The 23,840-nt window shown below is 41.3% G+C and overlaps 1 protein-coding gene across 2 annotated transcripts in view; it reads left to right on the top strand.

Moving 5' to 3' along the window:
* zranb3 (zinc finger, RAN-binding domain containing 3) overlaps positions 1 to 23,840 on the top strand; it is an 87,170-nt gene that overhangs the window by 62,331 nt on the left and 999 nt on the right. Inside the window, exons 16-21 of one of the 2 annotated variants that reach the window (XM_083938308.1) lie at positions 3,114 to 3,218; positions 5,940 to 6,082; positions 15,244 to 15,348; positions 18,877 to 19,035; positions 19,926 to 20,118; positions 23,387 to 23,518. In XM_083938308.1, the coding sequence (XP_083794434.1) occupies positions 3,114 to 3,218; positions 5,940 to 6,082; positions 15,244 to 15,348; positions 18,877 to 19,035; positions 19,926 to 20,118; positions 23,387 to 23,518 (837 nt within the window). Of the gene's footprint in view, positions 1 to 3,113; positions 3,219 to 5,939; positions 6,083 to 15,243; positions 15,385 to 18,876; positions 19,036 to 19,925; positions 20,119 to 23,386; positions 23,519 to 23,840 lie in introns of both variants that reach the window. The other variant, XM_083938307.1, reaches the window with a different exon arrangement.

The following is a 23,840-nucleotide window of genomic DNA, read 5'->3' as shown; positions in this document are numbered from 1 at the left end:
CCACATTATGTTTTAGCTAGTTTGAGCTTGCAGGTGTCTATAAAAGTGACAACTGCAGAAAAAAGCAAAAATTGGAATACAACATTTAGTGCTACATGAATGTATTTTGTATGTATATAGTGTATTTGTTACTCTTGTCATTTGGGAGCATAGTACACCTCTTTTCAAACACAAGGCTCTTTTCCTGCTCCACACTGTAACAGCACAACCCACTCCACTGTTCCCCCGACTCTCCATGATATTTATTTTGCCATATCCAAGGGTACAGCACAGGAAAAATGTTCCTAATGTTGATTTGTATCTCCAAATCCCTGTCGGCTGCCAGCAGGTATTAACCTTTTAAACTTTCTCATTTCTCCTGCCTGTCCTCCTCGTGCACCATGTCTGTGGCTGAAGTTGCTACGGGAGCTAAAAATCCGAATTGTAACTTTTAACAAAATTTACTGGTCAGCTTTTTTCTGGTAAACGTCCCTGATGTTTGGAACAATGACTGTTATCTGAGTGAAGTCAACACTGAGTGGAAGTGTCTTCTCAGGCTTCAAATTGGCAGTAGTTAGTGCTAATGAAGCAGTAATATCTGGGAAACAGTTCTTTACTGTGGTTATACTTTACAATGATTATGCAGATACCTGCAATCTGTGGCAGTATGATTACCCTTAATCACAGCGAGGTACATTCTTGTGGGTATATGCAGGGATTTTTTTTCCCCCGTCACAATGCTCATTATTTTTGTTACTAATGCATGCGTGCTGTCACAAGAGAAGCATTATCTTCAAAGTCGTGTACATATAACGGAATAAAAACAACAGAAATCAATAACAAGCTCCTTGGTTACCACACAAATTACCATGGCAACCAATAAAGTATATAGTGTGGCCAAATTACAGAAGTTGAATGTAATTGGATCCAAGTTCTGCAAGTTAGACATTAAAATGCGATGCCTTGGCTTAAAAACCCGTAGTTTAGTACAAATTGAGCTGCAGAACACAATGAAACTGATTGCTATTAAAACCTGTTCTTTGTCTCTGAGTGATAAAGTGATGGTTTTGGTGCTGCAGGTGCTTTTGTCATACATGTTTCATACAAGACCAAATGCCTCTCCCCTGATTCATTTTAGTTTAAGAATGACAACTTATCTTGTCCTTTAAAAACCTTTACAATATTGTCTTTATGTTTATGTTCTCTAAAAATCAAGGTTCCCAGTTCACATGTAAAAAATAGTGACAGTGTGTTATTATATCCCCTACCCATTCATTTCATACTCATGCTCTTGGACTTGTAACGTCAGTGTGCTCACAATGAAAACCCTAGCATGCTGAAGTTTAGAGGGTTTAATTACCACCTTAGTTTAAAGTGTTAGCATGCTAACCTTTGTTAATTACCACTAAAGCAACAAACAAAGCACCACTGACACTAATTGGAAGGTCATTAGTTTTGTGACTTGATCATCGAAGTTATTACAGTTTTTCATGAATTTCACGGCAAACAATCCATCAAGACATTTCGCAGTTTCACAAAAATGTCAACCTCACGACAGGATGAGCAAGTGAACGTGCGCTGTTGCATTTGTGACTCAGGGGAAAATCCCACGGCTCAACCAACTGTTTGGGCAGGAAAACACGAGGAGCTGGTCAAAGAACCTCCAAAGAACCATGAAGGGACTGTGTGTAGTGTGGTGAAGTGGTGCCGCTATGCACCATTTACTGCTTCAAAGAACCACCGGGTGTTTTATGGATCTCTCTCTGCCTGGTGAGCGAGTGTGAGGGGATTTCAGCCAAGTACTCGGGGTCTGTTCACCCATTTTTTTTAATGGTCTCATTTATAATTTGTGGAGAAATAGAAGAAAACATCAAATCAATAATGCAAGATCAATATTCACAAACAGCCATATGAAAAAGTTATCTTTGGTTAAAACTAATTTTTTTTTACAATAAACAATTTCATTCATCTTCAACCCTACTGTCCCTGTCGGTCGCAGGGGCTGGAGCCTATCCCAGCTGACATCGGGTGTGAGGCGGGGTCCACACTGGACAGGACGCCAGTCTATCACAGGGCACATAGAGACGAACAGAGACAGACAACCATTCACACCTACGGGTGATTTTAGAGTCTTCAATGAACCGAACACCTGCACGTCTTTGGACTGTGGGAGGAAACCGGAGAACCCGGAGAAAACCCACGCAGACACGGGGAGAACATGCAAACTCAACACAGAAGGGCCCCAGCTGGGATTCAAACCAGGAACCCTCTTGTTGTGAGGCGACAGTGCTGACCACCACACCAGCCTTTTAAAATTCCCAACCCACAGGTTTATGAAACAAGAAAAAGAAGAGAAATACAAACACTTTTACTTCTAATTTCCCAGGTTGTGTGATCTCTATGCACAGTTTCATTTGGAACTACGTTCTAGCGAATAAATAGTCCCTAGAAAAACTGTGGCCAGCCAGTTCCGTGGATCATATGATAGTGATGGTGGCGCTAATTCTGTAAATGTCATTAGTTAATTCTATGAAACCACATTTATGGTATTTCATTTGCACCACATATGACATACCGTTCACCTCCATTGTGTCGGGGCGGAGGCAGAAATCTCAAAGCCTGGGCAATTAAAACTGATTCTTCATTTAAGAGCATCAATTCCTTGTTTTTTTATTTATTGTTATTTTGATTCAATGCCATGCTATATATTTTTTCCCTATTGCTTTTATTGTTTTATGTAAAGTACTTTGAATTACCTGTTGTTGAAACATGCTATCCCAATAAACTTGTGTTGTTTTGGCGAGATATCAGATGAGGAAATGTTTTTTTCTGCATCCGGGTAATAATACTTTGCTTTAACCTCATTATTTGTTCACATGCTGCTTCTAATTCCCAAATAACACAGTTAGAATGAAGAGATCTATAACATCCCAAAATGTCCCATAGCTTATCATGTTTGGACTTTATATTTGATGATAAGGGGTAAATATGCTACGCTTGTATTCGCCAAACTGAAGATTTTAGTAGTAGCTCTAATAAGAGTGATGGTGGTATTAGTAGCAGTAGTAACTGTTGCCATAGGAACACATCTGTTTTGCTTAAGGCTCCTTCCTCTCTGTCTCCCCGTGTGTTAGGATGGGACTCCGTTGAACTTGAGCTTCGTCCCTCTGGACATCAAAGCAACCAACTGGGACGAGCTGCCCGAGGCCTTCAGTCGGCGCGGGGAAAATCGAATACAGGTCTGCCCTTCCCGCCAGGCTGTGTGTGTGCGCGTTTCGATATTCATGAGCGTGTGGGCGTGCATGTGGATTGGAGTGTTTACACGAGGGAGACGTAGCTACTTAATGTGTCATTACTGTAAAAAAAAAAACGCCTTAAAGGGGAGTTCTGCCGGAGCTGACTTTTCTGTAAAATGTGCCAATATTTCCTTCTTTTGACTGATTGGAAAGAAATCAAGTATGACTTCGCATCAGTTCTGAGATGACAGAAAAATCTACATATGCTCAAGAGTGAAGTTGAAAGTTTTTTTTTTCCCCCTCAGTGAGCCTGCTGAGGCTGCTTTAAGGATGACGGTCATTTTAGATAATTTAATTTGATATCACAGTCTGTAGGACTGTCTGACTAATTCTGCTGACCCAGTGAAGCTGAGGCACGAGGCTACATGGGGTTATAGAACAGATACGTGTGTGTTAAAGCCGTGAAACTAATGGCACCACTGATGATGTGGATGAAGAGCAGCAGCAGCAGCAGCAACGCATCACTGACAGATAGGTGGAGCGTAGGCGTTCACTTCCACCACCGCAGGGCCTGAACGGTAAGAGGGAGGAGGGGTTGGGGGGGATGATGGAGAGAGCAGGAAAGAGAGGGGGCGGTCTGGGGGTTTCAGGTAGCCAAGGAGACCAGCAAAATAGAAAGCGCCGTTTTATGAGGGTTGTTAAAGGAGACGGATCATCGCCTGAAACGACCCCACACACCACACCAGCTAATATTAAATCCTGCAATCTGCCGTGGCAGTAACAGGGCCGCTGACAGACGCCCCACCTGTCACGTTGTTTATGTCGGTTTGTAAAACGAAGGCGTGAGTTGCATCCATCCTCTGACCCATCATTTACGCCCTGTTACACTCCAATTGTCCATCAAAATCAATAGTAAGCAAGCGGTTTAATGTGGGCTGCAACACGGCTTGGAAGGGGGAGGCACGGTGCGTAAACACCCAGAGAAAGGCTGCCCAACAGAACACTTTTCAAAATACTTTAGGGGGAATATTAGAAATGATATCAGAATAATCTATATTATAAATAATCATAATACATTTTTAAGCAGATGATTGTTAATTGTAGTGCTGCAGACTGTACATTGTCATCCTCTTACATGTAATTCTGTACTACTTCCCCACCCTGTCTCTGGCTCTCAAACTAATTGGTTCGTGCTGAAGACGTGTATAGTGTACAGTGTATAGAAGTGTAGAGTTTTATTTTTTAAAAGAGACGCCCAATAAATCCCTCAAACAGCTGGGAACTGTAGTTTTTAGCATACATTACCCAAACAGGTGTAAATTGCATTTGTTGGGGACTATTTTCATCGGTGGATTAACACACATTTGGCGCTCTAGTGAGAGAAGGATGGCGTAAGATCACAGCACTACAGTTCCAGCTTCATTACCGTGTTTGCGGTAATGAAGCAACATGTCAAGTGCAACAATGTGTGTGTTTTTAATAGTTTTAATGGAGCTCTGTTAGGAGGAATATTATATAAATGAGGCACACGTTTATTTCATTATTTATTCATTTGGCAATAAGACTAAAACAGAATTTCACCAGCCGTACCCTTTAAGAGATAAAAGCACGATTAACACACAACTTTATGCAGCTTCACAGAGATGAATCAAAGCCCTCCCAGATTCCACCCACATACTTACCTATTAACCCACCCGACCTTTGGAGAAGCTGGGCGTATCACCCCACCTTCCCAGTCACGACTTCTGACTTCTGATTCGGCTCTTTGACTTTCGGCTAACCTTTGATGACCTCACCGAACAGTTACCGTGTCAGCGTGTTTCTAAAGCTTCAAGCAGCTGCCGGACAATCAAGTCTATGCAGAGGGTTTCTTTTTCTTCCATCTGTCCTGGCTGCAGTGTTTTGACCCCTGATCTCCTGGGCTACAAACCTCCACTCACTTCCAAGCGCTGCCATAGAAATCTCAGCCTCTGGTTACCCTGAACTCCAACAACAGCTAGGTTCTTATTCAGTATTATCATTCATTGTTTTTCAGTTACACATTTGATAATGAAGTCAGAGCTGTGTACGCAGCCTCGTGTGTGTTTAACCTGATTTTAATCTGCTGCTTTTAACGAGCACAAAGTCATATTTCTGGTAAAATATGAAGATTTCAACCAAGTACTGTAAACCTGGGTGTGAAAAAGGTCTTTAGAATGCATATTGAGTTTTATTTTCACACAAATAATCCTTTTGTGAGAGCAGGTATCATCCATGAAAAAAAACAACAATCCTCTAGTGTAATATACGTAGGTAAATTGCCCATTATGCCTTGGAGCTCTGTGTGCTTTTTGTTATTTTGCCAGTGGATTTTCTTTGAATCCTTGACTTGGCTGGAAACATATACAGCTCTCTCTTGGTTTGATGGGTTTTATTCAGCTATCTGTAAATCTGCCTCCTTGTGTATATCAGTGTGTGTCGGCTTGCACGTGTACTTTGGCTCTGGATTGTTTGCTTTTTCGGCCAAAGTGCATTTTCTAAATTGAAAAACTGGAAAATTGTTTTGCTTTTTAAAGAGGTTCCAATATCCAAACTACTTTTTTTTTTCTGTAGATGAAGGCTCCAGTGGTCTTGGTTATAGCTTGAAATTGAATATGAAGAGAGGTTTTTGTGTGTGTGCGTGTGTGTGCTTGTGCGTGTGTGTGTGTGTGTGTGTGTGTGTCTCCCTGCACCCCGCCCCCGCAGGTACTGAGGTTCGTTCAGGAGTGGAGCAGCCTGGCAGCCATGAAGCAGAAACTGCTCCGTCGCAGCGGCCTCCTCTTCCACAGCCCCGCTTTAGGCTTGCAGCAGCTAGCCGTCGCTCAGCGCCCTCACTCCAGCACAAAGAGGTCAGATTCCAAATACTTAGCTGTGAGTTAACATTCTGGTAGTAATTGAACATTTGCTAAACCCCTCCCTAGCAACTGTAACTAATCAGGTAAGGCCTGTCAAGTGTCTACACATGTTGAATAAGGTACTCGCTTCGAAGAATTTGAAGGGTTGTATATTTTTCAGCTTTTTTCGGTATTTAAAAACACAAAACCAAAAGTTAAACTGTCTATCAGCTCTAACATACTATGCGATTGTTAGCTAATTAGCTTAAACCTGCAGGCCAAACAGAGTTATGGTAAAGGTCCCATGTTATGCTCATTTTCAGGTTCATACTTGTGTTTTGGGTTTCTACCAGAACATGTACATGCTTGGATGTTAACAAAAATGTTTTTCTCATACTATTCACCCTCTGTCTTCAACTATCCATTTTAGTGCCTGTCGCTTTAATGCCCCATCCCTGCTCTGATTGGGGTGTCTTCGCCCATCTGCGCTCTCAGTGTCTCTGCAGCGTCATTGCAGCCGGGGAATGACTGCAACGGCACTGTAGCAGCACTCTCTAGCGTGCAGTTCTCGGTGGATAGAGCCTTTTGATACTTTTAGAGTATTTATATAGCACCTCTACATGCTTTAATAATAAAAAAAAGACAGGGAAATCTCACTTTTTACAATATTGGGTGTTTAAAACAGTCTGTCTCTGCATTTTTTTCTCCTTATTATACCTATAATACTAGGACTAAGTAGCTTTTAGCCCAACATCACTCAAGTAACTTTCAACTGCACACCCATAACCCTTTTACAGGGTTCTCGTTCAAAAACAAGTCAGCTGGACGGGTTAAAAAGTCAGCCAGAGACAGGGCTATTAACCAATGCATGGAGCTAACTTTAGCTTGCAAGCTAGCTACAGCTAAGAAAGACACCTAGGAACAGTTGTCGATTTAGATGACAAAATGATGGCTGCCACTTATGTTCCCAGGGCCGTCATTGTAAGGGATACACAGAGAAGTACATCTTGCCACCTCAAATAGCCAACGAGTGATCAGATATGGACGTTTTAAATGTAGTTTGAATGGTAAAAAAGAACGCTGACGTGTGAAGAAATATATCATCAGTAGGCTATGAGCTGTCGGTGGGTGATTTCAACATAATGACCTGGGGGAGACAAGGTATTGAGATATTGAGCTTGGGAACATGGGATCCTAGGAACATAGACTTGCCCCTTAAACGAAAATATACTTTTGTGTACCTCAGTCTGAAATCAAGGAAGGTGTTTTTCCCCCAAAACGAGCGAAAATGTAAATAAATCATCACATTATCATCATAAAAAATGGAACAAATACAGTATGTCTTCCCCTCTGAGCTGATCAGTCAGGAATAATTTGACGAAGCACCCCAGTTGTGCCGTTTAGTGTAAAATTTAAAATGGTGGAGACACTGAAATGATTTATTCCTCACATTATGTCAGAAACCGGAAAGCAATGTGTGAGATTCCACAGGAAAAAAACAGCATATTTGTAAATACTAACTGCCCCGGGCGTCATGGAAGGCTGAATCGTGTGTGTGTGAGTGTGAGTGTGTGTGTGTGTGTGTGTGTGTGTGTGTGTGTGTGTGTGTGTGTGTGTGTGTGTGTGTGTGTGTGTGTGTGTGTGTGTGTGTGTGTGTGTGTGTGTGTGTGTGTGTGTGTGTGTGTGTGTGTGTGTGTGTGTGTGTGTGTGTGTGTGTGTGTGGGTTTATCAAAGGGTGTCAGCTGAGGCATAAGAGAGGATGAGCTGAGCGCTGTGTATGTGTACATGCGTGTTTTTTGACAAACAAGCATTGTTGCTGGCACACTAATTACAGCTGGCGTGGATAGAGGCAGGGAGAGTTTGCCAATTACAGGGTAGACTCATGTATGTGTGTATGGTGTGAGTGAGCAAGTGTTTCTCAACCGGGGAACGTGTTTGGGTGCATGAACCTAATCAAGGTGTGAGGAGGAGGCAATTGGCCCAGCTTGATTTGATACCTGTGTGATTTATTCACTAATCAGAACCAATCAAGCTCCAGCTTTGGCTCAGCGGGGAGATCGCAGCTCACCTTCCCAGCACTGAGACGCTCAGTTTTCAACTACTTCAAACTTAATGCACTTTGCCTGGGTTGCCAACAATGGATGTCTTCGTCATAAGCCACTCATGGTGATTTACGGTGATTTAAGAAGTGTCAAGAGGATTTTAATTGGGTTTGCATGCTGCCTAAGTGTGCTTCATTGCTTATTTTACCACAAACAATGGCTATAAACTGTTTACTGCTTCTATAATACGCCATTATAATAGAATAAGAATGCACAAGAAGTTTCTTTCATGTGTATATTCACACTGATTTCTACATATTAGTGGCTAATCAATTTGGTTACTAAGCAACGCATGCAAGAAGTAGTGGTAATGGGCAGATTAATGAACGGGCCTACCAGGCACAGGCCCAGGGGCCCATAGGGTCAGGGGCACAATGTTGCTAAGATTTAAAACAACACAAAATTATCACAAAGTGTCGCTAAATGACTGAAAGCAAGCCAAATCCATCAAAACAATTCACATTAACCCAACATATCAACTACAAATGACGACAAGGATACGCAACACCACTAAAAAAGACTTTAGGATAAGCGCAAACAGACAAAACGACCCCATTGAAAAGTAAAACCACTAAAAAAGATAGCCACAAAAAGACAACATTTGGTTTCAGGAAATATATCATCAGTAGGCTATGAGCTGTCGGTGGGTGAGTTCAGCGTAATGACCTGAGGAAACAAGGTATTGAGGTATTGAGCTTGGGAAGATGGGATCCTAGGAACATAGATACGCCCCTGAAACGAAAATATACTTTTGTGTACCTCAGTCTGAAATCAATGAACGTTTGTTTTCCCCAAAAATGAGCGAAAATGTAAATAAATCATCACATTATCATCATAAAAATAAAAATAAAAATCTGTAGCAATGGAACAAATACAGTATGTCTTCCCCTCTGAGCTGATTAGTCAGGAATCATTTGACGAAGCACCCCAGTCGTGCCAGTTAGTATAAAATTTAAAATGGTGGAGACACTGAAATGATTTATTCCTCACATTATGTCAGAAACCGGAAAGCAATGTGTGAGATTCCACAGGAAAAAAAACAGCATACTTTTGTGTACCTCCGTCTGAAAACAAGGACCGTTTTTTTCTTTTAAAATTGGGCGAAAATGTAAATAAATGATCACATTACCATTATATTAAAAAAAAAAAAGATCTGTAGCAATGGAACAAATATGTCTAAAAAAACTGTAAATCTAAACTGGATGAAAAAAAGGATGAAAAGCGACTACATGGAGACCCAAAATGACCACAGAGGGACCCAAAATGAGTCCCTGAGTTTGGGTGTGTTGGTATATGTAGACAGGGTAAGGCCTCCTACAGGTCTGTGCCCAGGGGCCCATTGTCTCATATTGTCACTGGTAGTGGTTTATAAGATTCACTTAACAATTGGATGTTTTTATTAACCATTGTCTAGGCAAAAGCACTGCTGACCAACTGAACACTACGGCATTCAAAATAAACCTGTTTTATTTTAAGTAAAGTTAAAATGAACAGGTGAGAACTATTTTATTGTAACTGGAGAAAGACACAAAAGCAAAGGCTTATATTCCCGGATTGCTTGAAGGAAAAAACAATCCCATTGCATAGCACAACTCTATATTGTAACCTATGGATAAAATTAAATTTCTTAACATCCGTATAATAACATCCATTCAGCAATCACATACTGTCGTACTGCATTTGAAAAGATGGAAAATAGATAAATAACCAGAACATTTGGCTCAATATGCAGAGTGCTTTTAGACATCATGTCACTACTGCAGCTTATATTAAAGCTTACTCCGGCCATTCGGGATTGCACTTCCATAAAGTTTAGGGGACTTATGAGAAACAGATTTAAGAGTAGGCTGAATTTCAGCCACCAAAATAAGTCACGCAGCAATCCGACCCTACGTTATGCAACTTCAGTATTTCATTAGACAATCCCTGCCTGATAAACACCCACATCTGGGAAAGTCCACACCTAAAGTTTGTAACACAGACACTCTCTGTTACCAATTTGAAGCTGAAACTGAGAAAAGACACTTTGGTTATTTTCTCAGACTTGACAGAGCTCCTCCAGAGCCTCAAAAGACATTATACAACTGTTTTCACCGGCTATACTAGTACTCTAAACCTTTAACACCACAACAGAGCTTTCTGTGGCTCATTTTCTCTAACCAGTTTAGCATGAAAGTATGGTGGATTTACTGTCAGGGACTGCAGATGTATATGTAGCCTGTACGGCTAAATCTGGCACATTTACATGTGTGACTTTGTTGCTCTTGTTAATAAATGTGCGTTGTCCCTTTTTAAAAATAAAATAACAAATAACACAAAGATTTAGCTAGCTAGTTAGCCTAGCTATTGTTAACCCAAAAACATTGTCACTCATACCTGCATAGCATCAAATCACATGATATGTCGAGGCAAGGGGTATAAGCCAATCACAGCACAGTAGGGTGGGACTACGCTAGCCTCTCTGATCTGCCTCTGTACTATAGACTGTACATAAAGATTGGCGGCTTGACAGCTCGCCAAAAGTGAAGTAAAGGCATCTTGATTAACCCCTGGTGGCTGGCTGCTGTATAGGTCATAGGTCCCGCCCCCTCCGGGCGTCACCTGGGATTAAAACGCGAAAGTACACCTCAAACACATTTTTCCCAAAGATGGTTTCTGTCAATAAAGGTTGTTTTTATGATGTTGATGTTTGTTCACATTGGTTTGAATTATTTAATTGATGCGATAAAAACGGGGTGAAACGTCACGATTGACGGCTGTGATCACCCATGATTGGTCGGGCAGGTGTATGGACGGTATCTGATGATGTGACTCTACCGTCGGATCCCAATTACGCACACTCTGGCTCCAAAATTACAACATGGAGGCGCCTTAGTCTGGGATATTTTGGCTTCACTTTTGTACAGTGGGAGGAAGCGAACCTATGTTGTCCATCTTTAAATACAATCTATTGTCTGCACGGTGAAGTATGGTGTGGAAAAACACACAATTGAATTCTGATATGACCGTTCTCACAGTGGTCACATGATCAGTGATCATATGCAGCATGTATCAGATTTGCATGTGAAGGTGGCCCAGATCTGATTGGAAAAAATCTGATCAGTGTCACGAGAGCAACACTTTGTGTCTCTTTATCAACCTCGACAAATTTTATATATACGTCTTAATGTAAACCTAAAGTTTTACATTAAGTCTATAAGGTTAATGCTTTAGCATAGATCTAAAATGTGACTTTGTGGCTCCTGTTTCCTCCTCTGTTCTGATCTAGACCATTGCAGTGCATTTAATTTCCAACAAACTAGCCGGGACTTTTTTATCCGACACTGAATAGAGTGCACTGTCCTTTTTGTGATATTACTGTACCAGCTATGTCTCTCTGAGGCCAGTGGAGGAGAGCAGCCATCAATCAAAGCGAGCTTCAGCTGGGCCAGAACGCAGCATTAGCTCGTTAGTCTGATTTCACACAGCTGAGCAGGGTCTGGCCCCGGTGCTGAACCGCAGGCCCGCCTGGGAGGAGCCGCTGCTGTCTCTGACTCTGCGGGTCCGCAGGTACGTTGTCAGCAACCGGCTGCTGCCGAAAAGCCTGCAACAGCACTCCTGCAGCTGTGCATCAAATGGCTACCAGCAGAAAACCACGTCTAGGCAATCTGCTGTAGCTGTTGCTAAGATATCTTAAAGGCAAGGTTTGACATTTTTGGAAATACGTTTGCTTCCTATGTTTAATGTTGGGTCAGATACATTTTACCAGCTGTTTTAGTTTTGTAAACCTTCTGTCAAAAGGTCTAGAAAAAATACCTCAGGTAAAACTAGTCCCGTCCGAATACAACCCTCGGTAAAACATATGTTGATATACCCTCATATCCCGTCATTACGTAGTTTCCACGTGTTTTTGAGCATGGAGGCCCTCAAAGAAGCACCTTTTAGCACGTTTTTTTGGTAATCGATTCCGTCCTTTAGTTTTGTGTTTAGTTCGTTTTTTTATATCAGGAAGCAATGTAGGACGCATGGCGACAGGGAGATGACGCAGTTTGTAAAGATTAACCCCTCCCTCCTCATTAGTGGGAGGGGTTGAATTACTTTTAGTTTAGATTCAGTTTTCAGAAAGGTTTCGTTTTTATATTATTATATTTAGTTTTACAGTAGTGATTGTTATTTTTTGTCAGGGCTAGGTATAATATCTCAGAAGTATGTAGCTACATATTATGTACAAAATACATGGTCGGAGAACTGATTGATTTTTAATCTTTGCGCTACTTTAGTGTCTGAAAACTGACTTCTTTTTTAAAGATCTTTTTTGTCAGTTTCAAAGTCTTTTTATTACAGAGGGCAAATATGAAATGGGGTGAGAGAGAGGGGTAGACATGCAGCAAACGGCCGCAGGTCGGAGTCGAACCGGAGTCCAGCCTCTTTACATGGGGCGACTGCTCTAACCACTGTGCCTTAACAGTCAGTGGTTTGATATGAGCAATATACAGTAGGGACCCACTGTAACCTTTGCTCCTTAGCACTACTAGTGGTAGCATGTGGTAACACGTGTAATGCAAAACAACATAATGCATAAGTATGCAGACACTTTAGTTTACTGTCCAAGCACCCAGGTGCAGAATAACATGCAAACACACACACACACACACCCTCCCAGAAGCACAGTTGGACTCCAGTTTAGTGTAGGTATGTCGTTTCATCCAGCCTCTGTGCCGGGGCTGTTTGAAGCAAAGGAAGCTTGTGTGTTTGATGGAGACTTACCTTCTTCCTCATCTCCCCTCAGCTTCCAGAGAAACTTCTCCTCTTTGATGCGTCTCCCTCCTCCACTTTCTGCCTCCTGTCATCCATCTTTCCTTTATTTTTTTCCCCCCCCATCTCCCCTTCTACCTTCGCTCCATCTCCCTCCCAAAGAAAGTATTCTGTCCAGATGGAGGTGGTGGAAGTGCATAAAAATGTCACAACATAGCTGCAGGGCCAAGTAGAAAATAGTTAAAGCAAAGTGGCAACAACTTCCTGTTTAATTCACAATAGAAACGCATTATGTAACCATTCAAATGTAATTAAATAACCCATTCACGTTAAATTTCGTTTGATATGAAAATGATACGCCTTTGATCTGTGTGAGTCCCCCAGTGAGCATTATAAACTATACAACATGTATCTTTTACTGCATAATTAAATAGTCTTAAATGTATTTTTCCTACACGTTTTATAGGTCTAGGCACTGTTCCAAATTTAGATTTTTATTTCAAAGGTGGAAGTGCTACCGTTTCATCAACTTCAAGTTTCATCAAGCCAATGTTCAAGAATTGGCAAAGCTGTCAGAACGAATGAATCTGAAATGCAACATTAATTATCGATCCACCTAATGAGTTGACAGCTTCATCGCCTGAGTTGATTGACTGGGAAACAGTGGCCGCCTCGTGTCTCTCCCTCCAGCTCCCCTCGCCTCTTGCTTTTCAAAGCTGCTGTTTTGCGTTTTACTTCTTTAAGAACTCACATGTACGGCCCTTTGTTCAAGCAGCAGATTGTCGGTTGGCATCCCCGAACGTAATCTGTTCCTTTCCAGTGGAAACAACACGGAAACCTTTTCTGTGGGTATTTCACCTTGGTTCATTAGCCGCGTTTTCTATCACACACGCCTTTTGAAGTAATGTGTTTGAAAAGCTGAATGGACGCTGCTAAATTCTACAATATGATTCAATTGCACAACAATGTTTTAACAGTCGCTTGAAGATTCTTTTAAGCTTTGTTGAAAAAAGAGTTGATGCACTAAATGGGATATGAAAATGCCTTTGCTGAATAGTTAAAATAATATTCAAATCTGCTGTTTCTGCGGTATGCGTCTTTGTCACCAGACAGCAGAACACTAGCTGACATGAAAGAACAATTCAAATGTTTCCGGATCAGCATCTCCTACTCTATTTAATGGTAGATTACAGCCATGCATATCCTACTGCACCAAATTCTGAGGAAACTACGCTGCAGCCCAGTTTATTCACTCCCAACCAGTCGATGGAAATGCGCGTAATTCGCCTTTTTTTTGTGACGTTTGAAAAATTTGAAAAAATTGTAACGTCATGTTGGCTAAATCCACTTCTTTTATACAGTCTGTGATATAATCATAGCCTTTACATACTCTAGAAGGCTGAATCTTTGTGAGAGATCCACGGAGAATGAGACATATGCTGCACTTCTAACACAGCCACTTCAAAATAAAAGAACTAGTAGCTAAGTCTGATCCCTGACCTCCCTGTAGAGGAGCACAGAGAAAGGGTAATTGCTCTTTGGGGACCATTAGAGTGTTGTATCGTCCCTCTGTGGAAAGCCTTAATGTTACCTGGGGACGTTCGGTGATTGGTCACTTTTCTCTCAAGACCACAGCAATTTTCTTCCACCTAGAACAAACAAGTCAAAGATTTCTTTCTTTCACAGCTCCTCCCTGTCCTGTATTTCGCGTCAACTCGGACACCCCAGGGTCATTTTAATCCTGTCCAGTCTGACATATACTGTTTCATGCAATTTCCAACTTGCAAACCTAGCATTTGTATTACAAGGGCCATAAAAAAAAAAGTGAGATTAGATGATTGACGATCCCTGTGGGGAAATTAGATTGCTGCAGCAGCAACAGTGATAGGATTCAGCAAGGGAAGAGGACAAACAATAATATACTGTAAGCACACAAATAGAACTGAGAATAAGCGATGGAAGTACGAACGTGTGCGTTTAAAGCACAGTCGGGTGCCAAGAAAAATATGAATAATATAAATCTGGCATTGCACTGAGGCTGTTTGTAGAGTTTTGCCAGTTCTGTGTGGGCGTTAGCTCGCGTTCCATTTATGTGGGTGAGTCCCAGGATTACTGCAGTCCCAACCAGATGATGTAGATGTACGATTACGAATATGCTTGAGCAACATCAAATTCCGTACCTTACCTGGTGCTAATGCTGTCCAGAGAGTTTACGATTCTATCTTCTTGCACCTACTCCCCCATGCTCTTCATGTGAATCAGCCCTCTTCAAGCTCTTTGGTTATATAACGTCTGCAAAGCCTCCATTCCTTTACAGCCCTGTTTATCCCATTTTCACAGGTACCTCTGTAAAGACGAGGTGGCCCAGGCCTCCTTGAGCAAGGCCCAGCAGGACAGAGGCAGCGTCCGACTGGTCTCAACGGAGAACTTCTTCACAAAGAGGAGGTCAGCCGTTTCATTAGCACCAACCGCTTCAGAGAGGTATGTTAAAGGGCAGATATGTGGGCGCATGCAAGTGGCAGCAGAGGTCAGGCTATCCGCAGGCCTTAAAAAGTCTTAAATTACATCACCACACCAACAGCAGTTCGATTTAACTGATCCTGTCCAGCCTCGTTTGTGGTTTTTAACGATGAGGTTTTCATGATCTCTGCGTGAAGGTGGCGGCTTTGTCTTTGTGGTTCTGTGAATTTTCATTCTCCTTCCCTCAGCTGTCTCCATGGAGATCTGTATGTGCCTTGAGGGAGAGGCACAAAAGGCCTGCTGAGCGTGTTAGTACAGTAAATATAGACCATAATACAATCCAACGGGCGAGATGCATCCAGCTCACCCCGGGAGGGAATATCACTATGGAAACTTGCAGCCAACACACATTGTTTCTCATATGTACACAGCAACTAGTGTTACAAATTTTCTGTAACATCGCCTTCCATAGGATTTGTGCTTGTTTTTAAAACGGGTAGCTAGAATCAAACAATCTAATTGGTTCATAGCCGTGATATAATAACCACGTACAGTAGCATTGAAAAAGACGTTAACTAGCTGTCAGACAGCCCTGTCCAACGGGAAACCAGAGCCGTTATGAACACCCTCTTATTATCGTACAATACCATGTTCATTACACGTTTTTGCTTTAGCGCACATGTTGGAGATCTACTGACATTCGGCTATGTGAGGCACGTTAGAAGATTGTACAGAATTGTGTTTAAGCTGAAGTTGGTATCTTGAATATATATATATATAATTTTATATTCGCTGAAATCGTCACAGCACAAGGAGACAGGCGATCTGTGAAAAAGTCATGTCCCTCTACTAAGGTTGTCATGATATTAGAATTTCAAAGTTGATATTGATACCCAGGAAAATACTCGATATTTGATTTTTGATACCACTGGGAAAAAGTTACAATAAAGACTAGAACAATATAAACAACATCAATAACAACACTTTAAAAAAGTGCAAAAAAACTGTAGGGTGTATGACAAATATGTTCAAATACTCTTGTTTGTTTTCTTGTGTATAGCTCAGGCATTTCTGTGGACATTAAATGATACCATGAAGGAGGTTAAACCTTGGATTCAGTCGATGAATAAGTTGAAGTCAGGTTTCTCCACAGTGTAAACAGGGATCTACTCCATGCTAATGCGTTCAGCTACAGTCCTGTTTATCTTCTGTGTTTCTGACTTGTCTCCATATTATCTCTGCTGATTTAATAGCGTTGGTATAGCTGCTGCCATTCTTTCTGTCTCGTTTGCTGGTTGACGTTTCAGACACGTTATTGTGTCATCCTTAATGCCTCTTAATGTTAGACGGGCAGGACTGCTAAAGTTAGCTGCCTAGCTCCGCAGTTAATGTTACTGTTTTAGTATTAGCCGCTAGCTTATTAATAACTTAACAGACGTAACTGTTTAAAACGTAAGTGCCAGGCCCCGAAACGGAAACTCTACTGACTCTAGACGCTTAGCTTTGTCAGTATATCGGCTTGTTTACATCGATAGCCTTTCCCTGGTCATTAGCCTCGTATGCTAAATACTTCCAAATTTGCTTTGTTAATTTTTTTGCTAAAGCTGGTCTCGAAGGTCCTCCAGCAGCATTGCTACCTGTGTTCAGTCAGTTCAGAGTTGTTAACGTGGTTGAATCAGCATTCATGTCTACACCTGCTAGAGAGACGAGCTGTTGTTGCTCTCTGTCTGCACTGTTGACGGCAAAAGTATCGCTACTTTTGCGAGTTAGCATCTAATCCGATACTAATTTATATTTTCTATTATTTTCTGAGCATCAGTTTTTTTTCTCTACTTTCACCTTCTGCTCTCGGTGTGCTCCTAAAGTCATCTGAAAGAGACCACCACACCCAACTGACAAAGTGTTTTCAGAAACACTATTATTAGTGTACCACATTGTCGCCTCACTGTCCACAGGAAGAGACGATTTAATATGTATAAAAAAGAGTCGTCCTCCTGTTTGAGCAGCACTCGGCTGATTGACAGCTGGACTCACCAGCGTCAGATGTTGTTCCTTTGGTTTCCTTTGGTATGAAGCATCAAAGATCCGCTCAGCAGTAAACATTAGCAGGCTGTGTGGCGTTTGCTGAAGGCATGTTGCGTGATTTCTGGGGTTTGAAGCATCAGTTACCTCATGCTGCGATGTGGAGCTGCCAACATGCTCAATAACTTTGTGCATATATGAATTTAAATGATCTCATCTCATCTTCAGCTAAATGTAACGTACATATAATAATTAATTAACATAAATAACCAAAATACATTCCCATGTTGATTATATTTTTCTGCATTCAACATTTACAGTTACCATCAAACCATGTATTTCTGAGTTAGTTCTTTTCCAAAGTACCATGCTTCCACCATTCTCAGTTTGGACACACCAGTATAAAGTCTATTTCTGTCTTGCTTTCATCCACTAGATGTTGCTGGCACAGCATTTGTCTCTTGGTACTTCCAATTTTTGCTATCTTATCCACTTTGAAGCAGCGAGGTTCCTTTTTTTTAAGAGTTTTTCTTCTTCTTCTCCATTTCAATGATTAAATCTCACTCTGTAGTGCTCTGGCTCTCTGGCTCTTTGTTCCTCTCTCTGTCTGTCTGAATTGTAAACCGCGGGGAAAGAGAATTTAGTCCATCTGTCCCCTCCAACGTGGCTCTAGCACCCTGCTGGGACAACATGGCAAATGCCCAAACTCGCTGTCCTCTGCCAAAAAGGACAGGCATACACATACACATATTTGAAATAATCTGCAGATGCATCACCATCATGTATACACACACACACACACACACACACACACACACACACACACACACCATATGTCCATCAATTCTGCACCTACAGCATACAAAGCAAGCCCTTTTTTATTGTAATTGGATGAATATATATTGAATTGTGTTTGCTGTTGTGCTGATGTTAAAAGAACTGAGCTCTACATTGAATATTGCTGCCGGCTTACAGACTGATGGTCAAGGTAACTTCCCTTTGAAGTTCCCCTCGCAAAGCGCTGTAAATCGGCAGCGGCCGTGCCGTCTGAATCATGAAGATACAAAGAAAAGATTGCATAAATAGATGGAATCCATTTATTCAGCAACATTAGAATCGTTCTGAAGACGGCATTTTGTTATTTTCCCGTGTCGACACAGTTATGTGCTGTATGAAGCCAGCCTTAGATCCCATTTCATCATATTTATAGTTATCGAAGCATTGCAAACCTTCGCATATTTAATGCCAAAGTGTTATTTTATATACTGGACAGAGCAATCATAGTTTTTATTTATCTTATTTTATTAGGGCAGGTTTTTATGTCTAAATATTTCTTTTCAGGTGTATTTCATTATATTGTATGTCCACATTTTCCATTGATTTCCATTGATAATGTCCAACAACAGTCATGCCACACTCACTGCTGCGCTACAGCTCCTCTTGAGTAAATGTAATAGATTTCTTCCTCTATCGTGTCTCTTGCCTGCGCAGCCTGGACGAGGAGTCATGTAAGACAGTGAAGGAGAAGCCATCATCACAGTCCGGCTACCTGCAGGCCCTGGACAGTGAAGGCGTCCCTCTGTGTCTGTTCTGCCAGAAAGAATGCTCTACCACTGGAGGGGCCTGGGACACTCGCTTCTGCAGCCACAGGTGTAGTGACTCTAAATACACACAGTTTAGAAGCGATATTGTCAGGATCCTTCGTTTCTTTGTAAAGAGTTGCACAAAAATCACTTCTCATTCCCTGCTTGCAGCTCCAGACGGATGGGGTTTATTGCAATGGGACAAACCAGGCCGTCTTTAGCAAGATTTCAGTCAAAGAAAAGCAAGTTAAATTAACTTTTAAATAGTTTGCGATTGCTTTAACAACTTTCCTGAACCCTCTGTGCCAAAGCCCACCCATCTGTCACCCAAAAAATTCAATTGTACTCAGAGTTTTAAGAGTTTTTGTGCCAAACAATCTCAAACACTATAATGCTGACTTCACTCTGTTGCTTCACTGGCTTTCCTTTGTACATTTGTTTTTTCTGATGACTACAATAGACTGCAGTTCCCAGATTAGACTGCCACTCCTATATTTATTATCCTTTTCCTAATATTTCCCTGTGGTATTTTTTTTTAGATCAATTCACTGCATTTAAACACCAATATAAATGATATTTTTTAATGGAAAGTGGAAAAATCCTCATAGTTCAGCCTTTGTAATGTCTTGCTGTCCCTGAGTGAGACACTGCACCCTTCCCTGCTCACACACATGGTCACTCTGAATAAGGACGCTTACTAAATCTTTATAGCTGTATCCCTTTAGCCTCGCCACCCATTTAAAGTAGAAATTCAATTTCCGTGAGTCGTTTTCAAGAGACAAATTCAGGTCATCAAGTCAAGGTGAGATTCATCACTCCTGTATACCTGGATCTGAACACAGCGATGTGCCCTCGTACGCCTTTCAGCTCAATCATAACTACAGTACAAAGAGACTGTGACGACTTTCCTCTATTGTCTAAAAAAATAAATATCTGTATTTGTTTCCCCGCCCGTAGGTGCCAAGAGGAGTTCCAGTTGCGCACCAGCCAGACGTACATGCGCTCACGGGTGCTGGAGGCAGAGCAGGGCGTCTGTCAGCACTGCGGCCTCCACGCCCACGACCTGTACCTGAAGGTCCGGGACGCCCCTCCTTCCCAGCGCAAGGACATGCTGGAGAACACCTGGCTCGCGCAGCTGCCAATCAAACAGGTTTGAAAGTGTTTTACTTTTTTTTTTTTGACAGATATTTCAATGGAAGCCGGATGTCAAGATATGTATTATTTTTCTGAAGTGATGAAGTTCATTGGCAGTTCATTCTAAGCGCACAACAACCTCATCAGACCTTCAGTTTAACAATATACACATCGTCTTAACATCAGGCTCCGGATGGGAGCTACAGAGCTGACGAGGAACAACATTTCTCGTATGTGTATTTGTGTAAGTGCAGATATAAAAGCGGCCTGCACTCTCCATCCCACCCACCTACGCACACACACACACACACACATACAGGTTGATCTGCACTCCAAGGGGCCAGCTCCCAGTAAATGGATTGCTAGGCCCATTGATTTTTTTTTTCCCAGTGCCAGGCCTCGACCAGTAAGCCTGTTTGATTTGGTTGGCTGTTATCCTGCAAAGCCAGCCCCCCACCTCCTCTCTCTCTCTCTCTCACACACATACACACACACTAACACTCACCCCTTCCCAGTGCCGGCGGCAGCAGCATCAGCACCGATCGATGCACCGAGCTTTAGAGGAAACAAACTCAGCCACATGATAAGATGCCGCAGCGGTGGAGGAGCCTCAAGATTATAGGCTCATTCTTTGGTTCATACTGGGGGTTCTGGTGTGTGTGTGTGTGTCTGTGTGTGTGTGTTCGTGTGGGTATTTATGTGTACCTTGAGGTCTCTTTTGATGACTGTATGTGTATAACACGTTTGTCTTGGTATTTTGGTGTGTGTGTGTGTGTATTTTCTGTATTTATTATGGCCTTTAGGTGCCTGTGAGCAGGTTTTTGGTGAGTTTGTAGTATAAGGTCTGGTGTAGCAAGGTGCATGGTTTTGGCACAAAAGCAGGTTCAATTGACTGTACGAGTGTGTGTAAGAGGCGTGAACTCTGCCCCTGCGATCAGGCCTGTTCTTTAAATCTGCTGGGATCAATTCGGCAGAGTAGCACTCAAAGCGCGAAAATTGATTTTTTCTTTTGCTCTGAACTCTTCCCATCAGGCTTCTCTTTCTTTGTGTCTAATTCTATCAATCATTGTTTGCTCCTCCGCTTGCTAACTCTGTATTCTCTCTTTTAGTCTGTAATGTATTGCTTTTTCTATTTGTGCCTTTTCCTCTTTTACGTCTAGATAGAATCCAGGTCCAACCCCTAACTCTTAAGCTCCACATCAAAGCTTTCTAACTAACGTGTGATAAGTATAGATTTAAAACAGAAACAAGTAAATAACAAATGATAGTTTGTTTCGATCTTAGCTCTTTTTAGGTCAACACAACTTACATTTGTGCTGAAACACTCACTGTCCAATAATCAGTCAACAGAAAGTTAACAACAACTATTTTGGGAACAAATGAATGTTGAAGTAATCAAATAAATGAACAAATCGCTGGTTTCTTCATCTTGATTATGAAGATTTGCAGCTTTCTTGTACATTTTATATCCTCGGGTTTTGGAATAAACAAAGAAAAAATTGCATCGGATTAATATGAAAAATGATTTAATCAATAATGGAGATAATCATTAGTTGCATCCTTAATTGACCTCATAAAGGACATTTAAACAACACCAAGAGTCTACAGCCATGCCAGACTCTGTTCGGCTGTATTTAGGCAAAGCAGGGCTTTGAGCTAAGTACTAATGTCAGCATGCTAACATGCTCTCAATGAAAACATTTAAGTGCTAATGTTTAGCAGGTACATTTACCATGTTCACCATATTTATTAATTCATCATTTAATCATGCTAACATGAGCACAATGGCAATGTTATTATGCTAGTGTTTAGCAGGAGGTAATTTGTGATTTTGTCATGTTTGTACTAGCCTGTTAGCATGCTAACATTTGGTAATTAGTGCTAAACATAGAGTCTCAGAGTTCAGGTGAAGTTCTAGTTTTATAACTTAATTAGATATACAGGGGAAGGTGAAAAACTACACTAAACACTACATCTTTTGATTAAATCTGTGTATGTTTATCCTCTTGTGTTAGCATGCTAACATTTGGTAATTGGTGCTAAACATAGAGTCTCAGAGTTCAGGTTCAAGTTCTAGTTTTATAACTTAATTAGATATAAAGAAGAAGGTGAAAAACTACACGAAACACTACATCTTATGATTAAATCTATGTTTATCCTCTTGTGTTAGCATGCTAACATTTGGTAATTGGTGCTAAACATAGAGTCTCAGAGTTCAGGTTCAAGTTCTAGTTTTATAACTTAATTAGATATACAGAGGAAGGTGAAAAACTACACTAAACACTACATCTTTTGATTAAATCTGTGTATGTTTATCCTCTTGTGTTAGCATGCTAACATTTGGTAATTAGTGCTTAACATAGAGTCTCAGAGTTCAGGTGAAGTTCTAGTTTTATAACTTAATTAGATATACAGAAGAATGTGGACAACTACACTAAACACTACATCTTATGATTAAATCTATGTTTATCCTCTTGTGTTAGCATGCTAACCCTTTTCCCAATATTGGTAATGACATTTCTTGGTTTCATAGTTTTCACAGGAAAGCGATGTTATCGCGTTTACATGCATGAATCCTAAAGTTGGAAATACCAGTTTCTAGAAAGCCATTAACAACTTTAAACATTAGTATGTCATTTATGTCCATGTATCCTTGTGTAATATGTTCTTCCCTCTGGTTTATTTAACCTCATTTCAGTGTCTTTGTCAGGCAAACTTGCATGTACCTCCTGCAGCTGCCCATTATGTAGGCCAATAACATTTGTCTGGTTTAGATGGCTGTACCAGAGGCATCTGATGGTGATGGATAATAAAAAGTCAAAGTTTATAGTCATTGATTTAGTGCAATTATTGTTTTCATCAAATTGTCTTATCCTCACAACCATGCAGGCTTACAATAATCTCAGCATTTAAAAGCTTTATCAGACACCTTATTCTGCACTTATCCTTCATTATTCCCTGCTGTAGATTGATGTGCCTTGCTGTCATGTGTACTCCTTGAGACTTATTTGTTGTTATCCTCTTTTACTGTGAAGTGTATTGCAGAAGTACCCCTGCGGTGCAGAGGTTTGCTGAATAAGAACGATTTTGTGTGTATGGATGAGTATGTGTGCTGTAAACTGACAATTTAGGTCACTTTAGCACTCTGAGGAAGGCTCAGTTTTACAAGAGACACCACATCAGTTCTAAAAAATTAGCATAGATGCTTGTTTTTGGCAGGTTAGAGCAGTGTGAGAAAACATCTAGGGCGGGTGCTCACTATTTCATTCTGTGTGTGCTTCTAGCTGAATGAGATGATCCGTGCTCCGGTCGAAGGGGACTTCTGGCAGGTCGACCACATCCGGCCGGTCTACAGCGGAGGAGGACAGTGCTCCCTGGATAACCTGCAGACACTCTGCACAGTCTGCCACAAAACCGTACGTGCACACCCCGCATCGCCGCACCTCGAAAAAAGCGCAACACCAGCTTTTAGAGCCGCCCTTTGGCTCTAAAAGCTGGTGTTGCGAATGGGCAAAAGCAATTTGTCTAACATTTAAGGTGCACAGTGGATGGACCTCTCCTTTATCCCCACATAAAAAGAAAGCATCATAACTCATGTTGAGGATCACATGTGACGGCAGTAATGTGATACATGGTCAAACACATTGATCAAAAGTCATCCCATCCCTCACAAAGCAATATATTGCCTGTAATAACATCACATGATGTGCCTGTATGACATATTGATATATAGCGTTG

The sequence above is a fragment of the Echiichthys vipera genome (assembly GCF_963691815.1).
Source record: "Echiichthys vipera genome assembly, chromosome: 23".
Taxonomy (NCBI): Eukaryota; Metazoa; Chordata; class Actinopteri; order Perciformes; family Trachinidae; genus Echiichthys; species Echiichthys vipera.
This window is presented reverse-complemented; position numbering and strand designations above follow the sequence as displayed.